The 25,304-nt window shown below is 44.0% G+C and overlaps 2 protein-coding genes across 4 annotated transcripts in view; one reads left to right on the top strand and one right to left on the bottom strand.

The window, feature by feature from the left end:
• Positions 1-5,706: 5,706 nt before the first annotated feature.
• rfc2 (replication factor C (activator 1) 2) lies at positions 5,707-20,873 on the bottom strand. 3 transcript variants are annotated; one of them, XR_009769933.1, is made up of 7 exons: positions 19,194-20,873; positions 15,045-15,150; positions 14,880-14,981; positions 12,069-12,327; positions 11,522-11,782; positions 6,021-6,110; positions 5,708-5,944 (listed from the first exon to the last, which is right to left on the bottom strand). XR_009769933.1 is itself a non-coding variant. In XM_061698784.1 (6 exons), exons 1-6 carry the CDS (start codon positions 19,429-19,431, stop codon positions 6,072-6,074), a joined length of 1,005 nt encoding a protein of 334 aa, XP_061554768.1. In that variant the 5' UTR covers positions 19,432-20,873; the 3' UTR covers positions 5,707-6,071. The 3 variants fall into 3 exon arrangements, 2 of the variants coding, with proteins under 2 accessions (XP_061554768.1, XP_061554758.1); XM_061698784.1 differs by having other exon boundaries at positions 5,707-6,110; XM_061698774.1 differs by lacking the exons at positions 5,708-5,944; positions 6,021-6,110 and adding an exon at positions 10,519-10,892.
• usp11 (ubiquitin specific peptidase 11) overlaps positions 20,604-25,304 on the top strand; it is a 22,197-nt gene continuing 17,496 nt past the window's right edge. Inside the window, exons 1-2 of the mRNA XM_061698760.1 lie at positions 20,604-20,846; positions 22,754-22,860. Coding sequence (XP_061554744.1) covers positions 20,734-20,846; positions 22,754-22,860 — 220 coding nt within the window. The 5' untranslated portion in view covers positions 20,604-20,733. The remainder of the gene's footprint in view (positions 20,847-22,753; positions 22,861-25,304) is intronic.

Raw genomic sequence — 25,304 nt, 5'->3', positions numbered from 1 at the left:
ATGAGACAGGGGGAAGACAACAACCGGAACACACACCCATCACAGTACCCCCACCACCCCACCCCGCCCCCCCACCCTTAACGCCCCTGGATGCCCAACATGGAAGTCCCGAATGAGCGAGTCATCCACGATAAATGCAGATGACACCCATGAACGTTCCTCAGGCCGGTAGCCCTCCCAGTCCACCAGATATTGAAATAGATATGGTTGGTAACCATGCACAACATGAAAAGGCGATAGACCAGTGGATGCAGAGGGGAGGGAATTGTGAGATAATTCCACACAAACCAGTTTCTGAGACCAGGATCGTGGCTCCTGTGAAGTGAGACATCGGCGCCCAGTCTCCAGGTCCTGGTTCAGCCTCTCGGTTTGGCCGTTGGTTTCAGGGTGAAACCCAGATGCCAGACTGACGGTTGTATCTATCAGATTGCAAAACTCTTTCCAAAATTGCGAAATGAATTGGGGACCCCTATCGGATACCACATTCTTGGGGAAACCATGGAACTTGAATACCTGGTGTATCATTAACTCGGCAGTGTCTTTAGCTGAGGGGAGTTTCGGGAGTGCAATGAAGTGTACCATTTTAGAGAACCTGTCCACAACTGTGAGAATTGTGGTATTTCCTTTTGAGGCCGGTAATCCCGTCACAAAGTCTACGGAGATGTCTGACCAAGGATGTTGTGCTATTGGCAGGGGTCGCAACTCCCCAGAAGGACGTATACGAGACGACTTGTACATACCTGGCAAGCATTAACATAATTGGTAACATACCTTCTAACATTGGGCCACCAAAAGCGCTATTCGACCACATATTGAGTCTTGGCAATGCCTGGGTGACATACAGTCCGGTTAGTGTGAGCCCAGTGGATGACTCTACTCCTTAAGGTCGGAACCACATAAAGCCTGTTTTCAGGGCAATTTTCAGGGCGAAGAGTGTTCTTCAGAGCCTCCTGTACCGCAGTCTAAATGTCCCAAACAAAAGCAGAAACGAAACATGACTTGGGCAAAATGGTTTTAGGGTCGGACAAAGAATTCTCTGCACAGAAAATGCGCGATAAAGCATCTGGCTTACCATTTTTAGAACCAGGTCGGTAGGATAAAGTGAAATTGAATCTAGTGAAAAACAGAGCCCATCTAGCCTGCCTCGCATTTAATCTATTAGCAGATTTAAGGTATTCCACGTTCTTGTGATCTGTCCATACTAAAAAGGAGTATGTCCCCCCTCTAGCCAGTGCCTCCACTCCACCAAAGCCACCTTGACTGCCAGCAGTTCACGGTCAATGTCATAATTTCTCTCAGCTGGGCTCAGTTCTTTGGAGAGATAAGCACAAGGATGTAATTTACCATCCTTGAGACATTTCTGGGAGAGCACTGCTCCTATACCGGCATCAGACACATCAACTTCTACCACAAACTGCTGTTTGAGATCTGGCAAAGTGAGGATGGGAGCGGAGGTAAAGCTCGATTTTAGTTTCTGAAAAGCTGCCTAACAAAGGGTTCCATACGAAAGCTCTGTGTGGCGCGGTAAGATCATGCAAAGGCGAGGCTATAGAACTGACATTTCTAATGAACTTTCTGTAGAATTTAGCGAACCCTAAGAACCTTTGTACGTCTTTGCGTGACGTGGGAGTGGACCAATTAGTCACGGCATCAACTTTGCAAGGGTCCATTTTTGATTTCACCTGGAGCCAGCACGAACCCCAGAAAAGAATGAAGATGGCCGAATAATCCCGGCTGCCAGTGATTCATCCACATACTCCTTCATAGCCTTGTGTTCCGGCCCTGAAAGAGAGAACAACCTCCCTGTGGTTCCAGGCAGAAAGTCAACAGCACAGTCATAAGGTCTGCAGGGTGGAAGGGATTTGACCTTGGACTTGGAAAAAACATCTTTAATGTCCTGTTAACAGGTGGGCACTTGAGGGAAGTCAGGATCCCCAGATGGGGTCTGTGGATTGTCATTTGAAACATAGCCCTGAACATCACATGGAGGCTTGAAACAGTTCTGGGCGCAATTGCTGCCCCATGACATAACCTGTCCAGAGGACCAGTGGGGGTTATGTAATTTGGGTTTCCTTAAAATAAGGTCATGATTCATGGCGTCAAAAACATGAAAACTAATGCGTTCCGAGAGAGAATCAGGAAATGTCAATGTGAGTGTTTGGGTGCGGTGAGTGATCTTGCCCATAAAACTACCATCTGCACATAGGTGTTGCAGTGGCGTTTTATTTGAAAGGTTCTAAGCTGCATACGTCTAACGAGGAGGGAGTTGAGCAAGTTTGCGTCAGAACCAGAGTCAATTAATACAGGTGTATGAATTTCTTGATCAGGAGAGCATAGTGTCACTTTAGGAAGAACCTGTGCAGGGTCTTCCTTAATGAAATTCAGACTCACCTCTCCCGTGCCCTTGCTACCGGCACCAGAAACCTTGACGTGACAGTTGCTCACAGAATGACCCAACTGCCCGCAGTAGAAGCACCACCCTTCCCTGTTGATGTTCCTCAGGGGAGAGGAAGTTGCTTGGGTTCATCCGTGGTGACGCTAGCCAGTGGATTGAGATCGGAAACAGGGTATCTCCCTTGTTTAGGCTGGTCACCGAAGCTCGTCTTCCAAGTGCGCGGTGACGCAGCCCTCCACCGAACTCAGTCCAGCTCGAGATCCAAAAGCCTCTTGTCGATCTTTACGGCGAGAGCAATGAGAGTGTCCAACTCGGTCGGCAGGTCTAGTGGGACCAAACGATTTATTGACTGCGGGGGATAGACCTTGAAAAAATGCATCGACTAGTGCCTTATTATTCCACTGACTCTCAGCTGCTAGAATGCGAAACTTAATCGCGTAATCTGACACCCTGCTCTTGTCTTGGTGTAAGGTGACAAGGGAGCGAGCTGCCTCACAATCTGGTGTGGAAAACTGAAAAATTTGCTCCATAGTCTTTACGAAAAAAGCCCACGAATGACACGCGGTGGAATTGTGGCTCCATTCAGCAGTCGCCCACGCCTCCACACGACCAGCCAGGTGGGAAATGACGAAAGCATTTTTTGCCCGCTCGGTGGGGAAGGCAGCTGCCTGCAGCTCAAAGTGGAGTTCGCACTGAGTGATGAACGGCTTAATAGTCCCAGAATCTCCAGAGAACCTCTCCGGTCGAGAGCGCTGTGGGCAGACAGCAGCGGAGGAGGCAGGTGGCTGCCTGGTGACTGCTTCACCTGGAAACAGTGGTACAGTGGCAGCATCGGGTGCTGTGCCAGCTGGTTCCTTCTTCTGAAGCATATTCATTAGCACTTCAAACTGTGAGGCCACCTGTCTCATCATATTGTCCAGATGCTCTGGACAATATGATGCTGCCCTCTACCTTTGCTCTGGACAATATGATGCTGCCCTCTACCTTTGGATGAAGGTAGAGGCTAGCAAGCTGCTCATCCTGCTTCGAGAGGCGTTGACCCTGCGCTTGAAGGGCTTTGCGCACCGGGTCTGAGTCTGCTGGGTCCATGTTACGGCCAGTTCGTTCTGTCATGAACGGAACAGAGGATAGGACCAAAAAATGCACGACTCCACTAAAAATGGACAGTTTCAGAAAGAGAGGTTTAATATACGGGCAGAGGTCGGTACACAGGCAGGCAATCGAAAAAAGGCAACAGTATCCAAAAACGTGAGGCAAAAAGGCTAGGTCAATAATCGGAACACGGTCTCGTTTTACTGTGGACGTGGAAACAAGGAATGCTGGAACGCGACGACAAAGTACAATGAACTGGCGACTAGAAAGAATGAGACACGAGGTTAAATGCAAGGAGTAATAAGGGTGAACGAGGCACAGGTGGTGAAGATGCTCTCAGGAGCAGGTGTGTATGAGACAGGGGGAAGACAACAACCGGAACACACATCCATGACAGCTGGTTAGTTAGTGTGGCTAACACGCTACTCCTCTAAAAGTCACTAATCATCACCTCCATGGCAGCGAATAAGCTACAATTCTGACAAGTATCGTTATCATGAGAGGAGGACACGTAGTCATTAACAGGCGTAGAACGCTAAGCTGTGCTTAAAACTCATGCCGTCAATGGCAGTGAATGTGTTAAAGCTATGTAGTCACGAAACACCGAAATGAGTGGTTGGTGCTATAGTACAATTTTCACAAGTCTTACTGTATCTGCGTTAGTTACAGCGAAGACGAACCAAATAAAAATAGCAAATTAATAAGAGTGTATGTCTAGAGACAAAATATAACACACAGCCACACATAGGGCAGTCTGAAAACCAAAAATGAAAATTACCTTTTCAGGTAGATTTTAGATTTCCTAGTCACTAAAATCACCATTTAAAAACTGCATTTTATGTTTACTTGGGTTATCTTTGTCTGATATCTGATATTTGTCAGACTCTAAATCAGTCTGGCATGCATTCCAATCGCTCACTAATTACAAGCGACGATCCCCCCAAGCTGAGAACAATAACACAGTATCCAACGACTTGAATACCTTCTACTGCAGATTTGAAAAGGACACTCTCACACCCCACACCCATCCGGCCACACCCCCGACCACAATCACACCTCTGACTTCTGCGTTTACCATCCACGAACAGGATGTGAGACGCATCTTCAAACAACAAAAGATTAACAAAGCGGAAGGCCCAGACCATGTGTCCCCATCCTGCCTCAAAGTCTGCGCGGACCAGCTCGCGACACTCTTCACTCAGATCTTCAATAGATCTCTGGAACTGTGCGAAGTACCATCTTGTTTCAAACGCTCCACCATCATTCCAGTCCCCAAGAAACCTGCAATGACTACAGGCCTGTCGCCTTGACATCTGTGGTCATGAAGTCCTTTGGACATCTCGTGCTGGACCACCTCAAGAGCGTCACAGGTCCCCTGCTGGACCCCCTGCAGTTTGCCTACCGAGCGAACAGGTCTGAGGATGATGCAGTCAACATGGGACTGCACTTCTAACAAATCGACCGTGCAGCGACCTACACGAGGATCCTGTTCGTGGACTTCAGCTCAGCGTTCAACACCATCATCCCTGAACTCCTTTCATCCAAGCTTCTCCAGCTCAGCATCTCACCTGCCATCTGCCAGTGGATTAACAGCTTCCTGACGAGAAGGACACAGCAGGTGAGGCTGGGAGAGACCACCTCAACCACACGCAGCATCAGCACTGGGGCGCCCCAAGGTTGTGTCCTTTCTCCACTGCTCTTCTCTCTCTACACGAACAACTGCACCTCAAACGCACCCGGCTGTCAAACTCCTCAAGTTTGCAGACGACACCACTGTCATCGGCCTCATCAAGGACGGTGACGAGTCTGCATATCGACAGGAAGTGGAGCGGCTGGAGATGTGGTGCGGCCGACACAACCTGGAGCTGAAGACGCTCAAGACTGTAGAGATTATCGTGGACTTCAGGAGGCATCCTTCGCCACAGTTGCCCCTTCACGTTGTCCAGCTGCCTTGTGTCAACTGTAGAGACCTTCAGGTTCCTGGGAATTAGTCTCTCAGGACCTGAAGTGGGAGACCAACATCAACTCCGTCTTCAAAAAGGCCCACCAGATTATCGCGCTACTCGTCACTTTAAACTGCATACACTCCTTGAAGTCTCGGTGCCCTTTGCACAACGCTGGTTCACTTTCCTTTTGTTTATATCCAGATACAATTTTCCTGATTGTAAATAATGGGAATAGAAATCAGGCCTTTATTGGAAAGCCTTTAATAATGAGACGTCCATTTTTTTTTTTATTATGGAAACATTTTGACACGAATAGAGAGTGGCTGCATCCAAGAGCAGTCGGAGGCAGATGTGAAAGGATGAATAGTTTATTGATGAAAGGTAATGGCGATGGTCCTAAGTGGGTTGGCAGGTGGTGGTGTGGACAGGTGGCAGGTATTGGTGAGGACAGGCGGCTGGCTTGGCGGCAGGAATTACATGGATCAGGAACATGGGGGGGGGGGGGGGGACACTGGAACAAGGAGACAGGAGTCAAAAAGGGAACGAGGAATAGGGTGACTTTACGTGAGGTAAATGGGCCGTGGTACCACTGAAAGTAACTGCAATACTTCAGCGAGGATTTCCTGGAACAAGCAGGTTTATATACTGGTGGTGATAAGGCTGGTTGGAGACAGGTGCTGAAAACAGAGAAGGGAGGGGGGAGAGAGAGAGAGAGAGACAGAGAGAGAGAGACAGAGAGAGAGAGAGAGAGAGAGAGAGAGAGAGAGAGAGAGAGTAATGGAATTGCAGGGAGTCTATGACACATTTGTTTTATTTGTGTTTTCTTTCTGTCCAAATCATTGGGGGCAAATCATTCATTTTATATTTTTTCAAATGATTACACAAAAAAATATCTTTAGTTGTAATTTCAATAAATGTTTCCCGAATATGTGAATTTATTTGAAATTCTTATTTTCCAAATCAAGAAAAGAAAAAAAAATATTTCAAAAAAATGCTTTTTTCACCATTTAAAAGAGTTCCCAGGTATTGTAATAAAAGCTCTCCTGACATATTGGTGGGTCAAAATCCACAAAGGATAAATAATTAAAGTGCGCTTAACATTCACTTTTAACACCGTGGTTGAAGTCACTCACTTTTGGGGGGGGTGGTTCTGTCTCATGCAAATAAACCACTGTTCTCTCCGCCCACTCTACCACAGGTCCAATGCCGATTACAGCTCTTGTTACCATGACGATTTTACCCAAGAACTGCAGCTCTGCTTACCCTTTATCTATGACATTATAATGCCTCCATGTTGAAAATGACAGCTCTTTTGCTAGCCTAGCTGCCAAGTTATTGGCGGGAAAACACCCGGTGTGATGGCGGTATTATGTAAATCAGCCCGACTGTGACATCGCAGTAGGCCTGAAACTGAGAAGGGCTCACTCATGGCTAGGTGGGCAGGCACGCCTGACTCATAACTGTTTGTAATCAAGACATTAAAATAGTCTATCTTCCTTTTAATGTTTTGATGATCAATGTGTGAGCACGCTTGTATTCGTTGTCCAGGAGTATGACGTGGAGACGACTCAGTGTGCGCTGCATGTGACCATGAGAGCCGTCGCTAAGGGCAACCGACCCACCATCCTCACCTACCAGGATGTCGGACTCAACCGTGAGCACACACTGAGTCAAACACGTATGTGCATATTGTATGGATGAACGGTAACTTGAAGTGTGTGTGTGTTTGTGTGTGTGTGTCTGTCCGTCCCTCCACATGCAGGTGGAGTGTAACTCCAGACTGAACCCCACCAAGACATCACTGCTCAAGGTACCTGACATTTGTGCATGCAATGGCCTTTAGTTTTCACTGACAGGAAGCAGAATAGGGTGAGCCTTTATCTTTCTCTGTGAGCAGTTTTCTTTTAGATCGTTCTTGAAAGGATATATATTATGCATTTTTTCCACAATGGAAGATTTCCCAGGTGTCCTAATAACATGTCTGTCACATATTTTTTGCCACAATCTGCAAAGTATAAACAATTTTATGTGACCTTTCACACACAATTTCTGCCTTGTTGAAATTAGCCTGGCGGCACGGTGGCTGACGGATTAGAGCGTCAGCCTCACAGTTCTGAGGACTGGGGTTCAATCCCTGGCCCCGCCTGTGTGGAGTTTGCATGTTCTCCCCGTGCCTGCGTGGATTTTCTCCGGGCACTTCGGTTTCCTCCCACATCCCAAAAACATGCATTAATTGGAGACTCTAAATTTCCCATTAGTGTGACTGTGAGTGCGAATGGTTGTTTGTTTGTATGTGCCCTGCGATTGGCTGGCAACCAGTTCAGGGTGTACCCCGCCTCCTGCTTGATGATAGCTGGGATAGGCTCCAGCACGCCCGCGACCCTAGTGAGGAGAAGCGGCTCAGAAAATGGATGGATGGATGGATGAAATGAGCCACTGTTCACTACACAAGATCTCCCTGCCCTGTTGTTACCATGACAACAAGGGTAGAGCTAGTGTGTTGCAAGGATGACTTGTTCTTAAACAGCTCAGTCTGAGGAGAAAAACTACTGTGCAAGCACGGCAGCTCGGCTTACCTTTTGAGTAGTTCTTCCGTGTAGTGGCTTGAAAATGGCAGATCTTTATTCAGCCTAGCGGGCAACTCATGGGTGGAAAAACTGTGGCGGTGATTATTGTGTCATGATTGTGACATCACAGTAAAGCTTTTACATAAAATGTCCTCTGTACTGACTTGAAAGTAGTTTATTTGCATGCCATTTGGAAGCTCGAAACGTCGTGTGTACTCCATGTGGTGTAATTCTCAGTTTTTCCTCTAGCTAGCGGACTGTGGGGACATCCACAAGTCATGCAGGTCAGCAGCTCGTTTCATTGTTGTTATTACCCCTTTATTTGTGTTTTTCGTGGAAAACTTAGTGAATGTGCTTTTCAATAACTTTATGTGCTGCTCAGTGGCGCGAAGTGAGGCTAGCATGGGTAAAAATGTAAATTACAAAGTGCGTTGTTTATTTTTTCTCTCCTTTTGAAATGTTTCAGTCTTGTTGGGGAGACAACCAGGCATGCTGCTTGTGGACTTTTTGGCATGAAAACAAGTTCATATTGTATGAGTGGTTGGGGCGTAACCAACTGCATGTGATTATGTAATTTAATTAGAAAATCTATGTTATTGAAATCCATTGGGAGAAAATGTGTAATTAGATTACAGTTGGTTTGGGAAATTTCCATTACAATTAGTTACATTTGAAAAATAGTTGCAAAATCTCAGATTTTATTCACATCACTTCCTCCTCCTAAAGTCGACGCTTGTGATTGGCTCTTTGATCATTTGCCCTTTTGCTGTCATCTCAAACATGGCATATTTATCCACATATAACCCCCAAGCGCCACCTTGTTCCGCAATCTATTCGTCTGAGATATTGAAAAGGTTAGATTGTTACACTTTTGAACAAAAAAGAACATTAAACAGTTTCATCTTTATAATAATGGACTTTTTTTATGAAACATCATGTTCGTCATGCTTTGTGATCAGTTTTTGTGGAATTAACAAATGTTTAATTGCAAAAAGGTCCTATCGCTGCATTCATTCAAAATTAAGCAACCAAATGTAATTAGTTCTACTACTTTTGAGAGAGTAATTGAAAGTTGCACTTTCAACACGGTAACTGTGACAAACTACATGTCCAACACAGGTGATGGTCAATGGATGACAGATTATCTGTGAATACTTTGTGTTGAATGGTTTCTGTAGTTTACTTGTTTTCCAACTTTTATTTAGCCAGTGCGCATATTTTACAATGGAGAAAAATCATGTCACACCACCAAACAAAAATGTCACAGAAAGTATCTAACATATAAACACAAAAGGTGAATTATCTTCTGCCATCTAGTGAAAGAGCATTTAATTGCTCTGCCTGACACTATGTTGTTGGTACAGTGTTCCCTTGTTTTTCGCGGTTAATGGGGACCTGAACCTTCCGCGAAATTCCCAGGAATTTTTGTGGATGTGTATGTGGGTGCCACAATGTTTAAAATATGTAAACAGTATTTATACTTTACATATTTGAGACAAAGATTACTACAGTACACGTAAATACGTGTATAATTAAAGATTTAAGTAAATACTTAAATCTTTAATTATAAACCATTATACAGTAATTAACATTTACTTTGTCCTGATAATATTAGTGTCCAAACTCACTGTCTTTTCCCTGCAATCAGCAATCTACAATGCCAATGCAGCTTCCATTTTCACAATTCTCTTATTACGCGGAGTTACCACACGTTTTGCTTCCTTATTGAAGGTTATTGAAGCAGTTTTACAGATGTTGGCATACTCTCTCTTTATGTACCGCACTGTAGAATAATTCACGCCATAATGGAGTGCCACAGATGCATAACTTCTGCCCTCTCTGATCAAATCTAAAAGTTTCACTTTTACGCTGATGGTCATCTTCTTCTTCCTCTTGGGCACCCTGGAGGAAGCTTTCGCAGGGGCACAGCGCTTCGGCGGCATTGTAAGGGCTTGCTTAACTAATCAATAAAAGTATCGCTTAAACAAAAAACGTTATTGCGAACACAAGACTGGCGAGACACAAGGGTAGATGCTGGGTGAGGTGATGCTGGGTGATGCGCAGCCAATCAGCTCACGGGATAAATCCACTCGTGCTCTCATTGGTCAATGTCGCGCCGGGAACCAATCACTGAGTGCCCGTACAGTACAGGCATGTACAAAGCCTCTGAGTCAGCTCACCTCTTTGTTTGGCATACAGGGAAACCTTCTCTTGCGCGCATCAACATGAAACAACACGTCTTTCCGCAATATGGCCGCCGATATGGCTGTATTTTTTTTAATGAATATTTTGGAAAAACCCGCGAAGCACTGAAGCCGCAAAACGTGAAGCGGCGAGGGAACACGGTATTTGTAATCTAAGTGAAATTGGATAATTTCCCGTGGCACACGTGATATGGTTGGAATCACTGGTTTACCACAGCATTCTTTAAAGGATGTTTTAGTGAAATACTTCCCCCTAGTGGAGCATGGCGGAAGTCTTCAAAGATTTTGTTGTGTGTAAATGTCTTTTTTACAGCTTTGTACAGCTTTTTTTTTTTTTTACAGCTTTTTTACAGCTTTGCATTTGAGTGAAATGTTTGGACTAACGTAATAAAAGTTGACGTGTAGAGCAACTCATGTCGCTTCTGCCTCAAACATTCATCAGGGAAAAATGAAATTCAAATGTTTATTTATTAGCAAGGAATGTGAGTTTTAATTCTGGAAGGCTACAAAATGATGCACATCGTGATAAAGTCAAATGATTTATTCCAGGTGGTCTGGTTTGATGTCCTCAGTGCCACTAGCTGGCAGCAGGAGGCGCAGTCTTACTGCAAAGACGAGCCACCAGTCCCGCCATCTGCAGCAGCGAGCTGACGCCCTCCACGATGCGCATGTGTGTGTAACCGATCTCCTACAAGCAAGAAAACCGCTGGGTTCAAAGTCAGCACTTTTCACAAGTCAGGATGTTGTCACCCCCCCCCCCCCACCCCCAGCATCATTCACTGCTTCCAATCACTTGATATACTCGGAATTGCATAATTGATTATATTGAATAACTGGTGTAGTTGACGATTTTTTAATATTATTCTTTTATACTACAGTAGGCCTTTGTGATATGGCCTTAAAACAAAATCTCAGATTATTTTCCCCTTCGCTTGTAGAAAAAGCAAATGACAATGACATGATACAAAGCAGGTTTTGGTTTTAGGTTTCAAAATTTAAAATTGATGAGGTTTGCTGAAGAAATGCATCTTCAATCTAGGCTTAAAATAATAATTCTAGTGAGGATAAGCGATCCAGAAAATAGATGGATTTTAAGTTTGGTAGCATTGTGATCTTATATAGCTGTATATGATTGGAGGCACAAATTCTGGAATTTGCATGTGGAGGTTCTGACATTTCAAAGACGACTCGTTCGTGTCTTCAAGTGGCCGATTTGATCCTGGATCTTTAAAGACCTAATTAAGCAGGCAGCCATTTCGATGTTTTTTGTTATTGTTGTTGTTGTTAAATACAAGACTTTCCAAGAGGCCGCCTCACCTTGATGAACTCCAATTTGAGATACTCGGCCATCTGGTAGGTCTTGCATACTCTGAAGATGTTCCCGATGATGTCCTGCGGCGAGTAGCCCAGCGCCCACAGCTGCTCCACCACCTTGTACGCCTCGTCCACGTTTCCGTCCACGCAGTGTCCCAGCATGCCTTTCACCAGCAAGGGGTGCGGTTCATCGCACACCTTAAACACGTTTTCGCTGTTGATGTGACTGAAGCCCGAATTGGTGGATTGCAGGTTGTTCAGCGCCTGGCGACGTGAGAAGAATAAGGGTTTTCTTTCATATAAAATTGGGAGGCGGCCCCACCATTAGCAAAGTTGGTCAACTTTGCTGATTCCTGTATTTTTTATTTTTTTGTTATTTCAGTATATGATTTAGGAAAGAGAAAACAAAGAAAAAATAAATGTGCATAAATATTTCACAGAAAAAGTGTTAGTTTGAGTCACCGAGGGACATGGCATATCACATCCGCCTCAATTTGACCCAAGAAAAACCCTGCGAGAAGAAGCAGCGCGTCGTTGCAGGAATCCTCACCTGCCGCATGTCCCCCTGTGCGGTGAAGATGACCGCCTCCAGGCCGTCGTCGGACACTGACAGCTGCTCCTTCTCCACCACGTCCTGCAGCCGCGCCAGGATCTGGCCGTCGGTCAGTTTGGAGTAGCGCAGAACGGCGCAGCGCGACTGGATGGGTTCGATGATCTTATTGGAGGCGTTGCAGGCCAGGGCGAAGCGCGTCGTCTTGGAGTAGATCTCCATAATCCTCCTCAACGCCTGCTGAGCACCGTCAGTCATACTGGAGGCGGGGAGGATTTCAAAGTTGGAAGTGGACCAAAACAAAATGAAATTTGCAAATTCCCATTGTGGGACTAATATAGGTGATCTTATAACAGCGGTAGTGCCTCTGCCTGGGTTCCACTGCCTGCACTATTAAGGGACATTTTTCCCCCAAGAGGAAACACTTATTTTTACATTATCTGGAAAGTTTTTTTCCCCCTCTTATTTCTGTGACTTAAACACTTTTCCATTAAGCATTTTCATTTTTAAACCAACAGCTGTCACCAATAAAAACGAAGGGAACAACAAAACGTGAAAAAAAGCCATCTCGTCAATCAATCAAGTTTTCTGGTTCGAAATAAAACAGTTCTTTGAAGCTCCCGTATGGTTTTGCATCAAGAAAACGTTATTTTTTTCAATATTGTTCATATTTTATTGAGGAATCTCTAAGAGAAAAAGTTAGTCGCTCCATAACAAAGCTCATGTACGGTGTTCCCTCGCCACTTTGCTCTTCACGTTTTGCGGCTTCAGTGCTTCGCGGGTTTTTCCCAAAATATTCACATAAAAAAAATAATAAATACATTTTTAAAAAAATTCAGCCATTTCGGCAGCCATATTGCGGAAAGACACGTTGTTTCATGTTGATGCGTGCGAGAGAAGGTTTGCCTGCATGCCAAACAAAGAGATGAGTTGACTCAGAGGCTTTGTACATACCTGTACATGCCTGTACTGTACGGGCACTCATACAAGGCGCGCGATTGGGTCCCGGCGTGACATCGACCAATGAGAGCACGAGTGGATTTATCCCGTGAGCTGATTCACTGCGCATCATCGCAGCCTCACTCAGCATCTTCCCTTGTTGTGTCTCGCCACTTTCGTCCACGCAATAACTTGTTTTGCTTAAGCGATAATTTTATTGATTAGTTAAGCAAGCCCTTACAATGCCGCCGAAGCGCTGTGCCCCTGCGAAAGCTTTATCCGGGGCGCCCAAGAGGAAGAAGATGATGATGATGACCATCAGCGAAAAAGTGAAACTTTTAGATTTGATCAGAGGGCAGAAGCTATGAATCTGTGGCACTCCATTATGGCGTGAATGATTCTACAGTGCGGTACATAAAGAAAGAGGAAGCAAACATCCGCAAAACTGCTTCAATAACCTTCAATAAGGAAGCAAAACATGTGGTAACTCCGCGTAATAAGAGAATTGTGAAAATGGAAGCCGCATTGGCATTGTGGATTGCAGGGAAAAGACAGTGAGTTTGGACACTAATATTATCAGGACAAAGTAAATGTTAATTACTGTACAAGGTTTTATAATTAAAGATTTAAGTAAATATGTGTATTGTTGTAATCTTTGTCTCAAATATGTAAAGTATAAATATTATTTACATATTTTAAACATTCTGGTACCCACATACACAGCCACAAAAATTCCTGGGGGGGTGTGTTTCTGTGGAACTTGCTAGAAAATACTTGCTAGAAAAAATACTTGCTAGAAAAACATTTTCAAAGCTTGTTTGGCATCAGGAGATACACATTTTATTTTATTTACATTTTTTTACGAGAGAAAAAAAAAGTAAATATGTTTTGAATAATGTCACAGGCACTTCCTTTTTTTATAAGCCAAATGGGGGAAATTATTAAAATGGGAAAATTTATTTTTGTGAAAAAAAAAAATGGGAGATCTTATTTTAAGGCCATATCGCCCAGCCCTACTTGCTGGTAACTCAATTATTAGCAACAGAAAACAGTTCATATTGCGAATACTGTGACCGAAATGATCGGGGTTATCAATTTTGATGAAAATGTCCCCTGAAAACATTAATCTTAATTTGAAAACTAAAATTGTTTTCTTTGCTCTCACAATTAGTCCATCACACAGAAGATGGTCTATACTTGTGGAGTTTATTTTAGCATTTGTTCTTTTATTAAATATCCTTAAACTTTACCGCCATGCTTCGCTTACACACCATGACAAAAACTCTATAATGTTTAACAGTGGAGTGTTGTCCATATGTCTAGCATACATGCTGTAGCGATGGGACAAAATCTCTATCGACCAGTGTTCATGGCCAACATGAGCCTAAAATGGCCGCTTCAAACCAAAATGGACTTCCTGCGTCTTTTCAAGCATGGCTTTTGGAGACTGTTTTTGGGGTCTACTCATGATATACATGTCTACTAAATTTCATGTTGCTAAGTCAAACTGGCTTCAGGAGCTGAATTTTCCAAATATTAAAGGATCCCTGTAAATTGCTTAAAAGACCCTAAAATGGCCAATTCAAACCAAAATGGTAGACTTCCTTTGTTTTTTGGGGCATAGCTTCTTGAGAGCATTTTGTGGATCTACTCATGATAGACATGCCTACCAAATGTCTTCTTGCTACGTCAAACTGGCTTTGGAGGATGAATGTTCCCATATGCTAAATACAGTCGCATCAGTAAATCAATTTTAAAATGCTTCTGCTAACTGCGTTTTTGTGTATTAAAAGGGAAAACCTTTCCCAGTTGGTCTAGTCTAAACACTGAAAGTACCCTTTTTCGCTGCTTCTAAACAGGGCCTTGGCTCACCTGTCAGCTTCGTCCAAGATGATGATCTTGTGTCGTCCTTTGGGCAGCGTCACTTTCTGCTGTGCGAACATCTTGATCTTGTTCCTCACCACGTCGATACCCCTGCGCACACCAAAGAGTCAAGACCCTGACGTCAATCAGCAAAAAAACAAAAAGTGATCTTACCTGTCGTTTGATGCGTTGAGCTCCAGCACGGCGTCCTTCATGGAGGCGCCAAGCAGCGCTCGGGACAAACACAGGATGCTGGTGGTCTTTCCGGTTCCGGGGGGACCTGAATCACAAACATCAGAGGAGTTGTCCTTTTACAGATTCCCAGTCCGAGTGAGTTTTATTGTAAAACGATATCGCTGTCTTAAACATATTACGCATTTGGTCACATTTTCAAAGTGGTCCCAGGTGTCTAAATAACTTCTGTGAAAACACCCCAAGGATCAAGAACTACAGAGATAACTTTAATGCCTATTTCTTGCTGTGGTGTAATAGGCTCATTTTAGGGGCCATCTCGAGTGCTTTGAGCCAGCAGTCATCCTGCCGTCACACATATTTCCGGGTGGAAAAGGACAGTTTTCTCTGATGGCAGCACTAGGAAACAAAACCCTTCCATGTCATTTGACCAAGGCAGAGCCGTTGAGAAAACATGGTATAGCCATAGTTTGAATTTGTTAAGTGTCAATGAAGTGAATGAAATGAAGATGCTACGTGAGTTAAATTGCTTCCAACTGAGACGGAACGCTGGCAGTAATATACAAACCCCGATTCCAATGAAGTTGGGACATTGTGTAAAATGTAAATAAAAACAGAATACAATGATTTGCAAACATTTCTCAACCTATATCAATTAAGTAAACTATAAATATTTTATGTTAAATCCAATGAATTTTTTGTGGGGGGGTGCAAATATTCTCTCATTTTGAATTTGATGCTTGCAACGCGTTCCAAAAAAGCTAGGACAAGGGCAACAAAAAAAGTTGAGAAATGCTTAAAAAAATAATAAATGTTTGGAACATTCCAGGTTAATTGAAAGAGAGTGTCATGTTTGGGTTTCAACGGAGCATCCCCGAAAGGCTCAGTTGTTCCCAAGCAAGGACGGGGCGAGGTTCATCACTTTGTGAACAACTGCGTGAGCAAATATTCCAATAATTTAAGAACAATGTTTCTCAACGTACAATTTCACAGAATTTAGGGAGTTCATCATTTACGGTCCATAATATCATCAAAAGATTCAGGAAATCTGGAGAAATCTCTGCATGTAAGCGGTAAGGCCGAAAATCAACATTTGGAATGCCCATGACTCTTGATCCCTCAGGCGGCTCTGCATTAAAAACTTGCATCATTGTGTACAGGATATTGCCACGTGGGCTCAGGAACACTTCAGAAAGCCACTGTCAGTCAACACAGCTACTACATCTACAAATGCAAGTTAAAACTCTACCAGGCAAAGCGAAAGCCATATGTCAACAACATACAGAAACGCTGCCAGTTTCTCTGGGCTCGAGATGGACTAATGCAAAGTGGAAAAGTTTGCATTTACATTAAAAAAAATTTTTTTATTTATTTTTAATGTGATGTGTTAGTGCCCATGGCATAGGTAACACATCTGTGAAGGCACCATTTATGCTGAAAAGGTACAGTACAAGTACCAGCTGGTCAAGCGGAATGCAGCTTTGGGGGTCGCTGAAGCAAAAACTCGGGTATGGGAGGAGTTCGGTGAAATTTTGGTCCACCATCCGGCGTCTCAGGAGAGTAAAGAAGTGCACCACCAACACTGTGTATAGTGGGGATGGAGCGCTGCTAACCTCGACTCAGGATGTTGTGGGTCGGTGGGGAGAATACTTCCTCAATTCCACCGACACGCCTTCCCATGAGTCTGGGTTCTCTGAGGCGGGCTCTCCTATCTATCTGGATGTTGTAGGGCTGTCCTGGTTGACACGCCTCTGCAACATCGCATGGACATCGGGGACAGTGCCTCTGGATTGGCAGACTGGGGTGGTGGTCCCCCTTTTTAAGAAGGGGGACCGGAGGGTGTGTTCCAACTACAGGGAGATCACACTCCTCAGCCTCCCTGGTAAGGTCTATTCAGGGGTGCTGGAGAGGAGGGTCCCTCGTGAAGTAGAATCTCAGATTCAGGAGAAGCAGTGTGGTTTTCGTCCTGGCCGTGGAACAGACGACCAGCTCTACACCCTCGGCAGGGTCCTCGAGGGTGCATGCCCAACCAGTCTACATGTGTTTTGTGGACTTGGAGAAGGCGTTCAACCGTGTCCCTCAGGGAGTCCTGTGGGGGGTGCTTCAGGAGTATGGGGTACCGAACCCCCTGATACGGGCTGTTCGGTCCCTGTACGACCGGAGTCAGAGTTTTGTCCGCTTATCCGGCAGTAAGTCGGACACGTTCCCGGTGAGGATTGGACTCCGCCAAGGCTGCCCTTTGTCACTGATTCTGTTTATAACTTTTATGGACAGAATTTCAAGGCGGAGCCGAGGCGTAGAGGGGGTCCGGTTTGGTGGCCTCAGTATTGCATCTCTGCTTTTTGCAGATGATGTGGTTTTGTTGGCTTCATCAAGCAGTGATCTCCAACTCTCACTGGAGCACATCGCAGCCGAGTGTGAAGCGGCTGGAATGAGAATCAGCACCTCCAAATCTGGGACCATGGTCCTCAGTCGGAAAAGGGTGGCGTGCCCTCTCCAGGTCGGGGATGAGATCCTGCCCCAAATGGAGGAGTTCAAGTATCTTGGGGTCTTGTTCACGAGTGAGGGAAGAATGGAACGGGGGATCAATAGGCGGATCGGTGCAGTGTCTGCAGTGATGCAGACTTTGTATCGGTCCGTTGTGGTAAAGAAGGAGCTAAACCGAAAGGCGAAACTCTCAATTTACCAGTCGATCTACGTTCCTACCCTCACCTATGGTCACGAGCTGTGGGTCGTGCCCGAAAGAACCGAAATGAGTTTCCTCCACAGGGTGTCCGGGCTCTCCCTTAAGAGATAGGGTGAGAAGCTCGGTCATCCGGGAGGATCTCAGAGTAGAGTCGCTGCTCCTTCACATCGAGAGGAGCCAAATGAGGTGGCTGGGGCATCTGATTCGGATGCCTTCTGGACACCTCCCCGGTGAGGTGTTCCGGGCATGAGACCCCAGGGACGACCCAGGTCACGCTGGAGAGACTATGTCTTTCGGCTGGCCTGGGAACGCCTCGGGATCCCCCCCCCCCGGAAGAGCTGGATGAAGTGCTTTGTGCGGGATCTCGTTTATTTAAGTAAAAATAATGTAGTGATGTGTCCATATTTCTCTTATTCGATTTGATTAATTATGTCTAAATTCCACATGCTTAACAGTTACATTAAAAACTCAACTTTTTGGGGAAACAAAATAGTGACTATTTGTGAAAATGCGAGCAAGCCCCTGTGCACTACTGCAGTGGCTGGGGAGAGGGAAGTCTGGGCGTCCCTGCTAAAGCTACTGCCCCTGCGACCCGACCTCGAATAAGCGGTAGAAAATGGACGAAGGTACAATACATGCATACATACCTTTGGTTTTTTTGTTTTGTTTCAAATTTTAATTGACCTGTTTTATCTGCTACTGCTTGTTGGGGAGAAACTTATTGTTTAGAGTAACATATTTTGCAAATATCATTTCTCGAGTCACTGTCAATCAAAAACTATGGTCATGCTGTACCTCCTAAAAAAAAATGGTGTCGCACCAGTTCTACCAAATCATGTGTCACACCAGTGCTACTAAATCATGTGTTGCACCAATGCTATTAGTGCAAAAGTAAGTGTAGAGTGTGGCCTCCTAGTAAAAAGAGTATGAGTACTAACTGACCTTTTTCTATGACTGTATAGAATTTTAGGTTGTTCATGTAAAAAATAGGTCCACATATTTCCAAATATTGTAATGATGTTTGTTTTTAATCAATATTTCTATGTATTTTTTCCCCAAAAATGAAACTGGTGATGACAGCCAGTGGTGAGGTGTTATCAAAATGAATAATTTAATGACATAAAGGGTTTGTTTACCAGTTGTGCCATCAGCGATCCTTAGCTTTTGCAACCCGGAAGTGCGTGTGATATCACATTTCAGACTGCATATTTTCTTTGGCATACTATACTTTTATAAAAAAAAAATATATATTTTTTTTCTTTGGCATACTATACTTTTATTTATAAAAAAAAAAAAAAAAAAAAAAAAAAAAAGACACACCATTGTGGCCATTGATTGCAAGTAAGCTTTGAAATCCTCTGTAGTCGAAATATTAGTTTTTTGTGTTCGCTGAGAAAAAGTGAGAATGACGATTGTTGTTCATGACTCAGTAGCTCCATTCTGACCTGCTATGATGATGTTGGGGACGTTCCCCTCCCGGGCGAACACCTCCAGGCGGCTCACCGTGTCCACGTTGCCCACGATGTCTCTCAGCTTCTGCGGCCTGTACTTCTCCACCCAGGGCAGCTCGTAGGAGTCGGTGCTCGTAGTGCTGCCCTCCCCGGCTTCCGCGTCCGTCCTGTGTGCGCCTTTTGCGGCTGACTTCTTCTCACTCGGCGCCTCCGTCATCTCCACGTCGGCCATGTTGGCCACTAGCCGCCACTGCTACAACAACCTTCGTTCCTGCTCCAGAAACTGTACGTAGCATGCATTCACAATTGCCTGAGGTCGCAGCCGTCAAGTTAACCATCGCAAGTCTCGCGATATTTGGATCAGAACAGGACGACGTCACCACCACTGCCGTAGATGCGAAACGCTAAAAAGGACTAAAAACATTAAACTTTTTATTATTTCATGCAGAATATATATTGTGTTGTATTTTTTTGTGGTTCTCAAAATTTGTAAAACAAGCACCACCATAATGGTATTGTGGGTAGTGTATATAAAAAATAAGGTTTTATTTCTAAAAAGGATATGAAGTATTATTGAAAGCCACTGTTACATTATGCACAGTTTGAACACTAACACTGCGCTTAAATATAGGGGGGAAATATTGCACATAAGTTAAATAAAAACATTATATATTTTTTTTAAACAAACATATCTTAAAGATTATATGCAAATATTTTACACTTAAAGGTTAAATAGGCACGGTGGCCGACTAGTTAGAGCGTCAACCTCACAGTTCCGAGGAGCGGGGTTCAATCCCTGGCCCCGCCTGTGTGGAGTTTGCATGTTCTCACCGTGCCTGCGTGGGTTTTTTCCGGGCACTCCGGGTTTCCTCCCACATCCCAAAAACATGCACGTTAATTGAAGACTCTAAATTGCCCGTAGGTCTGAATGTGAGTGTGAATGGTTGTTTGTTTCTATGTGCCCTGTAATTGGCTGGCAACTAGTTCAGGGTGTACCCCGCCTCCTGCCCGATGATAGCTGGGATAGGCTCCAGCACGCCCGCGACCCTAGTGATGAGAAGCAGCTCAGAAAATGGATGGATGGATGGGCTTTGCTGTTCCTGGCTCTTGTCTTCTAGCTGTTGCAGCAAATCTCGTGATAGTCAAGAGTCGCCAGTCTGTCGATCTCGCGATACTTCAATCACAACACACGACGTCACCAATGTGAACGAGCTCGTCGGTGTGACGCAGCCAAATAAGATACTTTAATACATGTCACTTAATCTACGTGAACGTGTCAAGCGTGCCGCCGCCGCCACTAAGGACAAGTCAACACTTGATTGAGCATCAACTCACATCACATCACACGACATTCGCGTTTGTGTCTCGCGAGTGTGCAGACTTTTCCGACGAAAAGCCGACGAAGCAGGAAGTCGTCATCCTCCCCACTTCCTACTTCCGCAAACAAGTCCGCGCAGCTCCCCGGTCGATGGCTTGATAAAGACGGCGACTTTTGCCTTCGTCTCTCGCTGTGAATGTCTCACTGAGCGTTGTCATGGCGGCCAACAGCCGCTGCTCCGCGGCGGAGCCTGCTCCCGGGCTGGAGAGCCAGCGGCGAGAGATCGAGTGTCTACTGCGGGACTGCGAGCTCCGCGCCGGTGACAGTTGGTGAGAACCAGCCGCCGCCGCTGCTGTGAACGCCTCTTCTTTCACGGCTGCTCTTTATAACCTCCGAGGCTGCTTTGAAGCGGCTTCTGGTCACATTGTGTGGTCTTTAGGTAGTTCCCTTCTGTTACCGTTAGCGCAGGTTGCTAATGTTAGCATGTCTGAAGCCCCCGCCCCTCCTCCTCCTTGTCAAGTTTAGTTGTAAAATATAATATTATTTTTATATGTCCGTCTGTGCTCTACCATCTCTTTATCAGCATTTATTATGTGTATTTTTAAAGTTTTATGATGAATAAAAACTATCAGCGCCGAGTACCAAAGGTAACTTGTCAAATATGGAGTAAAGTACCACATATTTTTTCCCCTCTTTTTGTAATAGAGGTTAACGATATGTTTTTTTTGTTTTTTTTTTTTTAAAGGGTTAAGGTTACTGATACTGATTATTAGTAGTCAAGGAGGCCGATAACCTAGATTTGGGCCCGATAATCAGTTGCACTCAAAGGGAAAATATTGGCGAAAAAAATTTGAATAACACAACATTTTGTTTAAAGGCCTTTAAGCATATGTTTAGTGAAAGTCTTTTCAGATTTGCAAAATGTTTTGTTTTTTTTCTTCTTAATCTTAGACAATAGACATGTTTATTTTAAAATTATAACAAAAAATGCAGGGAGCTCTCGGGCTCAGCAGCAGTTAAGTTAAATGAAAATTTAAACAAATTCAAAGCTCCTTAAACTTTGTACAGTAAATCGTTATGCATGTTCTCCACGTGCCTGCGTGGTTTTTCTCCGGGTACTCCAGTTTCCTACCCATTCCAAAAACATGCATGGTAGGTTCATTGACGACTCTAAATTGCCCCGTAGGTGTGAATGTGAGTGTGAATGATTGTTTGTTTGTATGTGCCCTGCGATTGGCTGGCGACTAGTCCAGGGTGAACTACGGCTCTCGCCCACAGTCAGTTGGGATAGGCTCCAGCACGTCTGTGATCCGACTGAGGATAAGCGGTATTGGGAATGAATGAATGAATGAATGAATGTTATCTTTCACTTATCTTTGTTGTAAGTTCAAGCATAAACAAGACGTGCCGAGAGTTCCCAGGGTCAGTAGTATCTCCTATAAAGAGCTCTTTGAAGTTAATGCAGTTTGAAATTTATCTTATCGGTTGTCAGAGTTACATAAAAGCCACATGCCAATATACATATGCATGTTTGACCAGCTAGCTAAACTGTTAAATTAGCTTACCTGTCTTTGTGAGATTTGTAGTGACAGATGAAGTTCGACATCGTGCTTGTTGTGTCTTTGCTCTCTTTACTCTGCGGGAGTTGCATGCCATGCAGGTTGCCATTTTTTTGCAGACTTTATCAACAACATTATCCTTGAATCCAAATTGTATTATCTTTGGTGCTCCTTCTATTATTCATGTAAGGTGGTTATGTCACACTGGCAGGTGCGCAACAAGGCAGACTGTGTTGCCAGGTTGGGGCGAATGACCCCCCCCCCCACAAAAAAAAAAAAATTCCAACTCTAAATTAGATAATTTGTCAAGTCATGTAGTTCAAGTCAAAGTCAAGTCTCTCAAAAGTATTTGGCAAGTAAGTCACAAGTCAGAAACCTGGCAACTCAAGTCAAGTCACTTGACTCGAGTCCTCCTGTCTCTACTATTTGCTATGGGAATTGATAATATACTAACAGTTGCTAGCTATGCTACTATACAGCACAATATTAACTTGAGTAGTGAAAGACCAGAGTACAAGTTATTCGTATACTTAATAAAACCTCAGTAAACAAGTCACTTATAGCTATTAAATAATGGCTCAATTTCCTCATATAGTGCCAGGGGACATTTACTTGACTTCATACATGCTTTGAATGTGTTGTCACTTTCGCTTTGTGTGTGTGTGTTTGTGTGTCAGGTTCATGGTGGAGCATCGCTGGTACACACAGTGGAAGGAGTTTGTGGAAAGCGGAGACCAGAACTCGTCATGTCCCGGTCAGATCGACAACGGCGAGCTGTTTGAGGGTCAGTGAACGTTAGGTTTGCGCATCGTTTGAATTTGAGCGATTCCTGTTCCTTAGTTCGATTCCGGTTCCAAACGATTCTCGATTCCGATTCTTTTAGGGGGCTGGGTCAAAAAAGTTTGCATGGTTTAAATAAAGGGTGTCCAAATTCTATAAATTTTCTTAGCAGCCTTGCAGCATAGACTAAAATGAACATTTGATTTGAGGTGTCAGAACCAGTATCAGAATCATCTTTATTTGCCAAGTATGTCCAAAACACACAAGGAATTTGTCTCCGGTAGTTGGAGCCGCTCTAGTACAACAGACAGTCAATTTACAGAACACTTTGGAGACAAAGACATTGACAAAAAACAATTGTGCAAAAAGATGCAGAGTCCTCTAGCACTTAGAGCAGTTCGAATGACTAATATTGCAATAGTCCGGTGCAATGACCATTGTGCAAAGGGCGCTGAGACTTCAAAGAGTGTATGCAGTTTAAAGTGACGAGTAGTGCGATCATCTGGGACAATGTTGGTTGTGCAAATGTTACAGATACTCCTCAATCAGTGTGCAAATGGAGCAGATGCTCCTCTGGCATGAGTGGCCAGTATATGCAAATAGTGCAGCATGGCGAGACAATCAATGTCAAACCTATGAACTAAAAGCCAATGTGTGTGGAACTAACCCAATTGACTTAATATTAATTTATTAATGTTTTAGCTAAAAGTTAAATATAGCATTGTTATTGTTATTTAAGATTGTTTTATCACATCAAAGTTTTAACTTGACTTCCTGTTTTAAGCTTGTAGCTTTTAATTTTGAAGGGTACACACCTCAACTCAGCATTTTGGCACGAAAAGTAACTTCTCCCGGCACCAATGATTTCCATCCATCCATCCATTTTCTGAGCCGCTTCTCCTCACTAGGGTCGCGGGCGTGCTGGAGCCTATTCCAGCTATCATCGGGCAGGAGGCGGGGTACACCCTGAACTGGTTGCCAGCCAATCGCAGGGCACATACAAACAAACAACCATTCGCACTCACATTCACACCTATGGGCAAATTCGAGTTTTCAATTAACCTACCGTGCATGTTTTTGGGATGTGGGAGAAAACCGGAGTGCCCGGAGAAACACACGCAGGCACGGGGAGAACATGCAAACTCCGAACAGGCGGAGCCGGGTATTGAACCGCGGTCCTCAGAACTGTGAGGCTGACATTCTAACCAGTCGTCCACCGTGCCGCCCACCAGTGATTTATTTTATTTTTTTAAATGGATGGAACTAAATGCTCTAAAACGTTGATTCCTTTCCCTACCCTCAGATGAGTCACAAGGTGAGGGTTTGTGATGCTGTAAGACAACATTTATGTGACTCTTGGCCCAATTCATTGTGATGTAAAGTTGCTCCAGTGAAGTTTTAGCCCAATGTTAAGGTTTTTATTTGGCACTGGCGCTTACGTTGATTTGAAGACTAAAATAAACACTAAAAACTATCAGTGCAAAAATGCCACCAACCGTTTACCTCGTTAGCTGTCTCAATATTGGTATTGATGTATTTTATTGTTTAACTCACCCAGTTAACTGAGAGTTGACTTCACTGAAGCTCCGTGCGGTGTAGGCTGAGGCTTGGAGCACGTCAGACGCTACACGTCGTGAAAGCCTGCTTTGCACAATATAATTTTATTCAGTGTTGGACTGAGGCGACTGGTCATTCAGTTAAAAACGTTAAGACACACTTTTGTTCACCGCCGCCGTTGGGCACAAGCACGTCTTTGTGCGCGTTCTTCTTCGTTGTTTTTTGTCGCTTCTTCGTTGGTTTCCACCACTTCTTCTTCGGCTGGAGGACTAGGCATCGAAACTGGGCTCCGAAATTTTTACATCTGAATGGTTTCGGGAGAACCGGAACGAACCGGAACGAGAACCGGAATGTTAGTCCCGGTTCCAATCTGTTCTCGATACACAACCCGAGTGAACGCACCGCGACGCCCACTCGCAATGTTTTAGATCCCTATTGGCATGTTTCATCTGATGTTATTCTCTCACTATTATGGATACTTACAATTATTTATTGTTGTACTATTACAATTTTATTCTTGTACAAAATCATGTAAAAAAACTTAATGTAAAATATTGTTTCTCAAAAAATTATTTTTATCTAGAATTATTCATATAATATCAAAAATGTATTCTTATGAAAAAATGACTTCACTAACATTCAGACTTTATTTGTGCAAAATAGCAATTTTATTCCTTGATTCCTTGTTTTTTCATACTATTGAATTTATTCTTGTACAATAGCTACTTTATTCCTAAAGTTTTTCACATAATATTCTGACTTTATTCTCATACAATTAACATAAGTTTGTTCTAATAAAAGATCAACTTTATTCACGTAAAAGGAAGTTTTCTTTTCTCATCTTTATTCTCATAAAACAGCAACTTTATACATAACTTTTTCTTTGACTAT

The sequence above is a fragment of the Phycodurus eques genome, chromosome 1, assembly GCF_024500275.1.
Source record: "Phycodurus eques isolate BA_2022a chromosome 1, UOR_Pequ_1.1, whole genome shotgun sequence".
NCBI lineage: Eukaryota > Metazoa > Chordata > Actinopteri > Syngnathiformes > Syngnathidae > Phycodurus > Phycodurus eques.
This window is presented reverse-complemented; position numbering and strand designations above follow the sequence as displayed.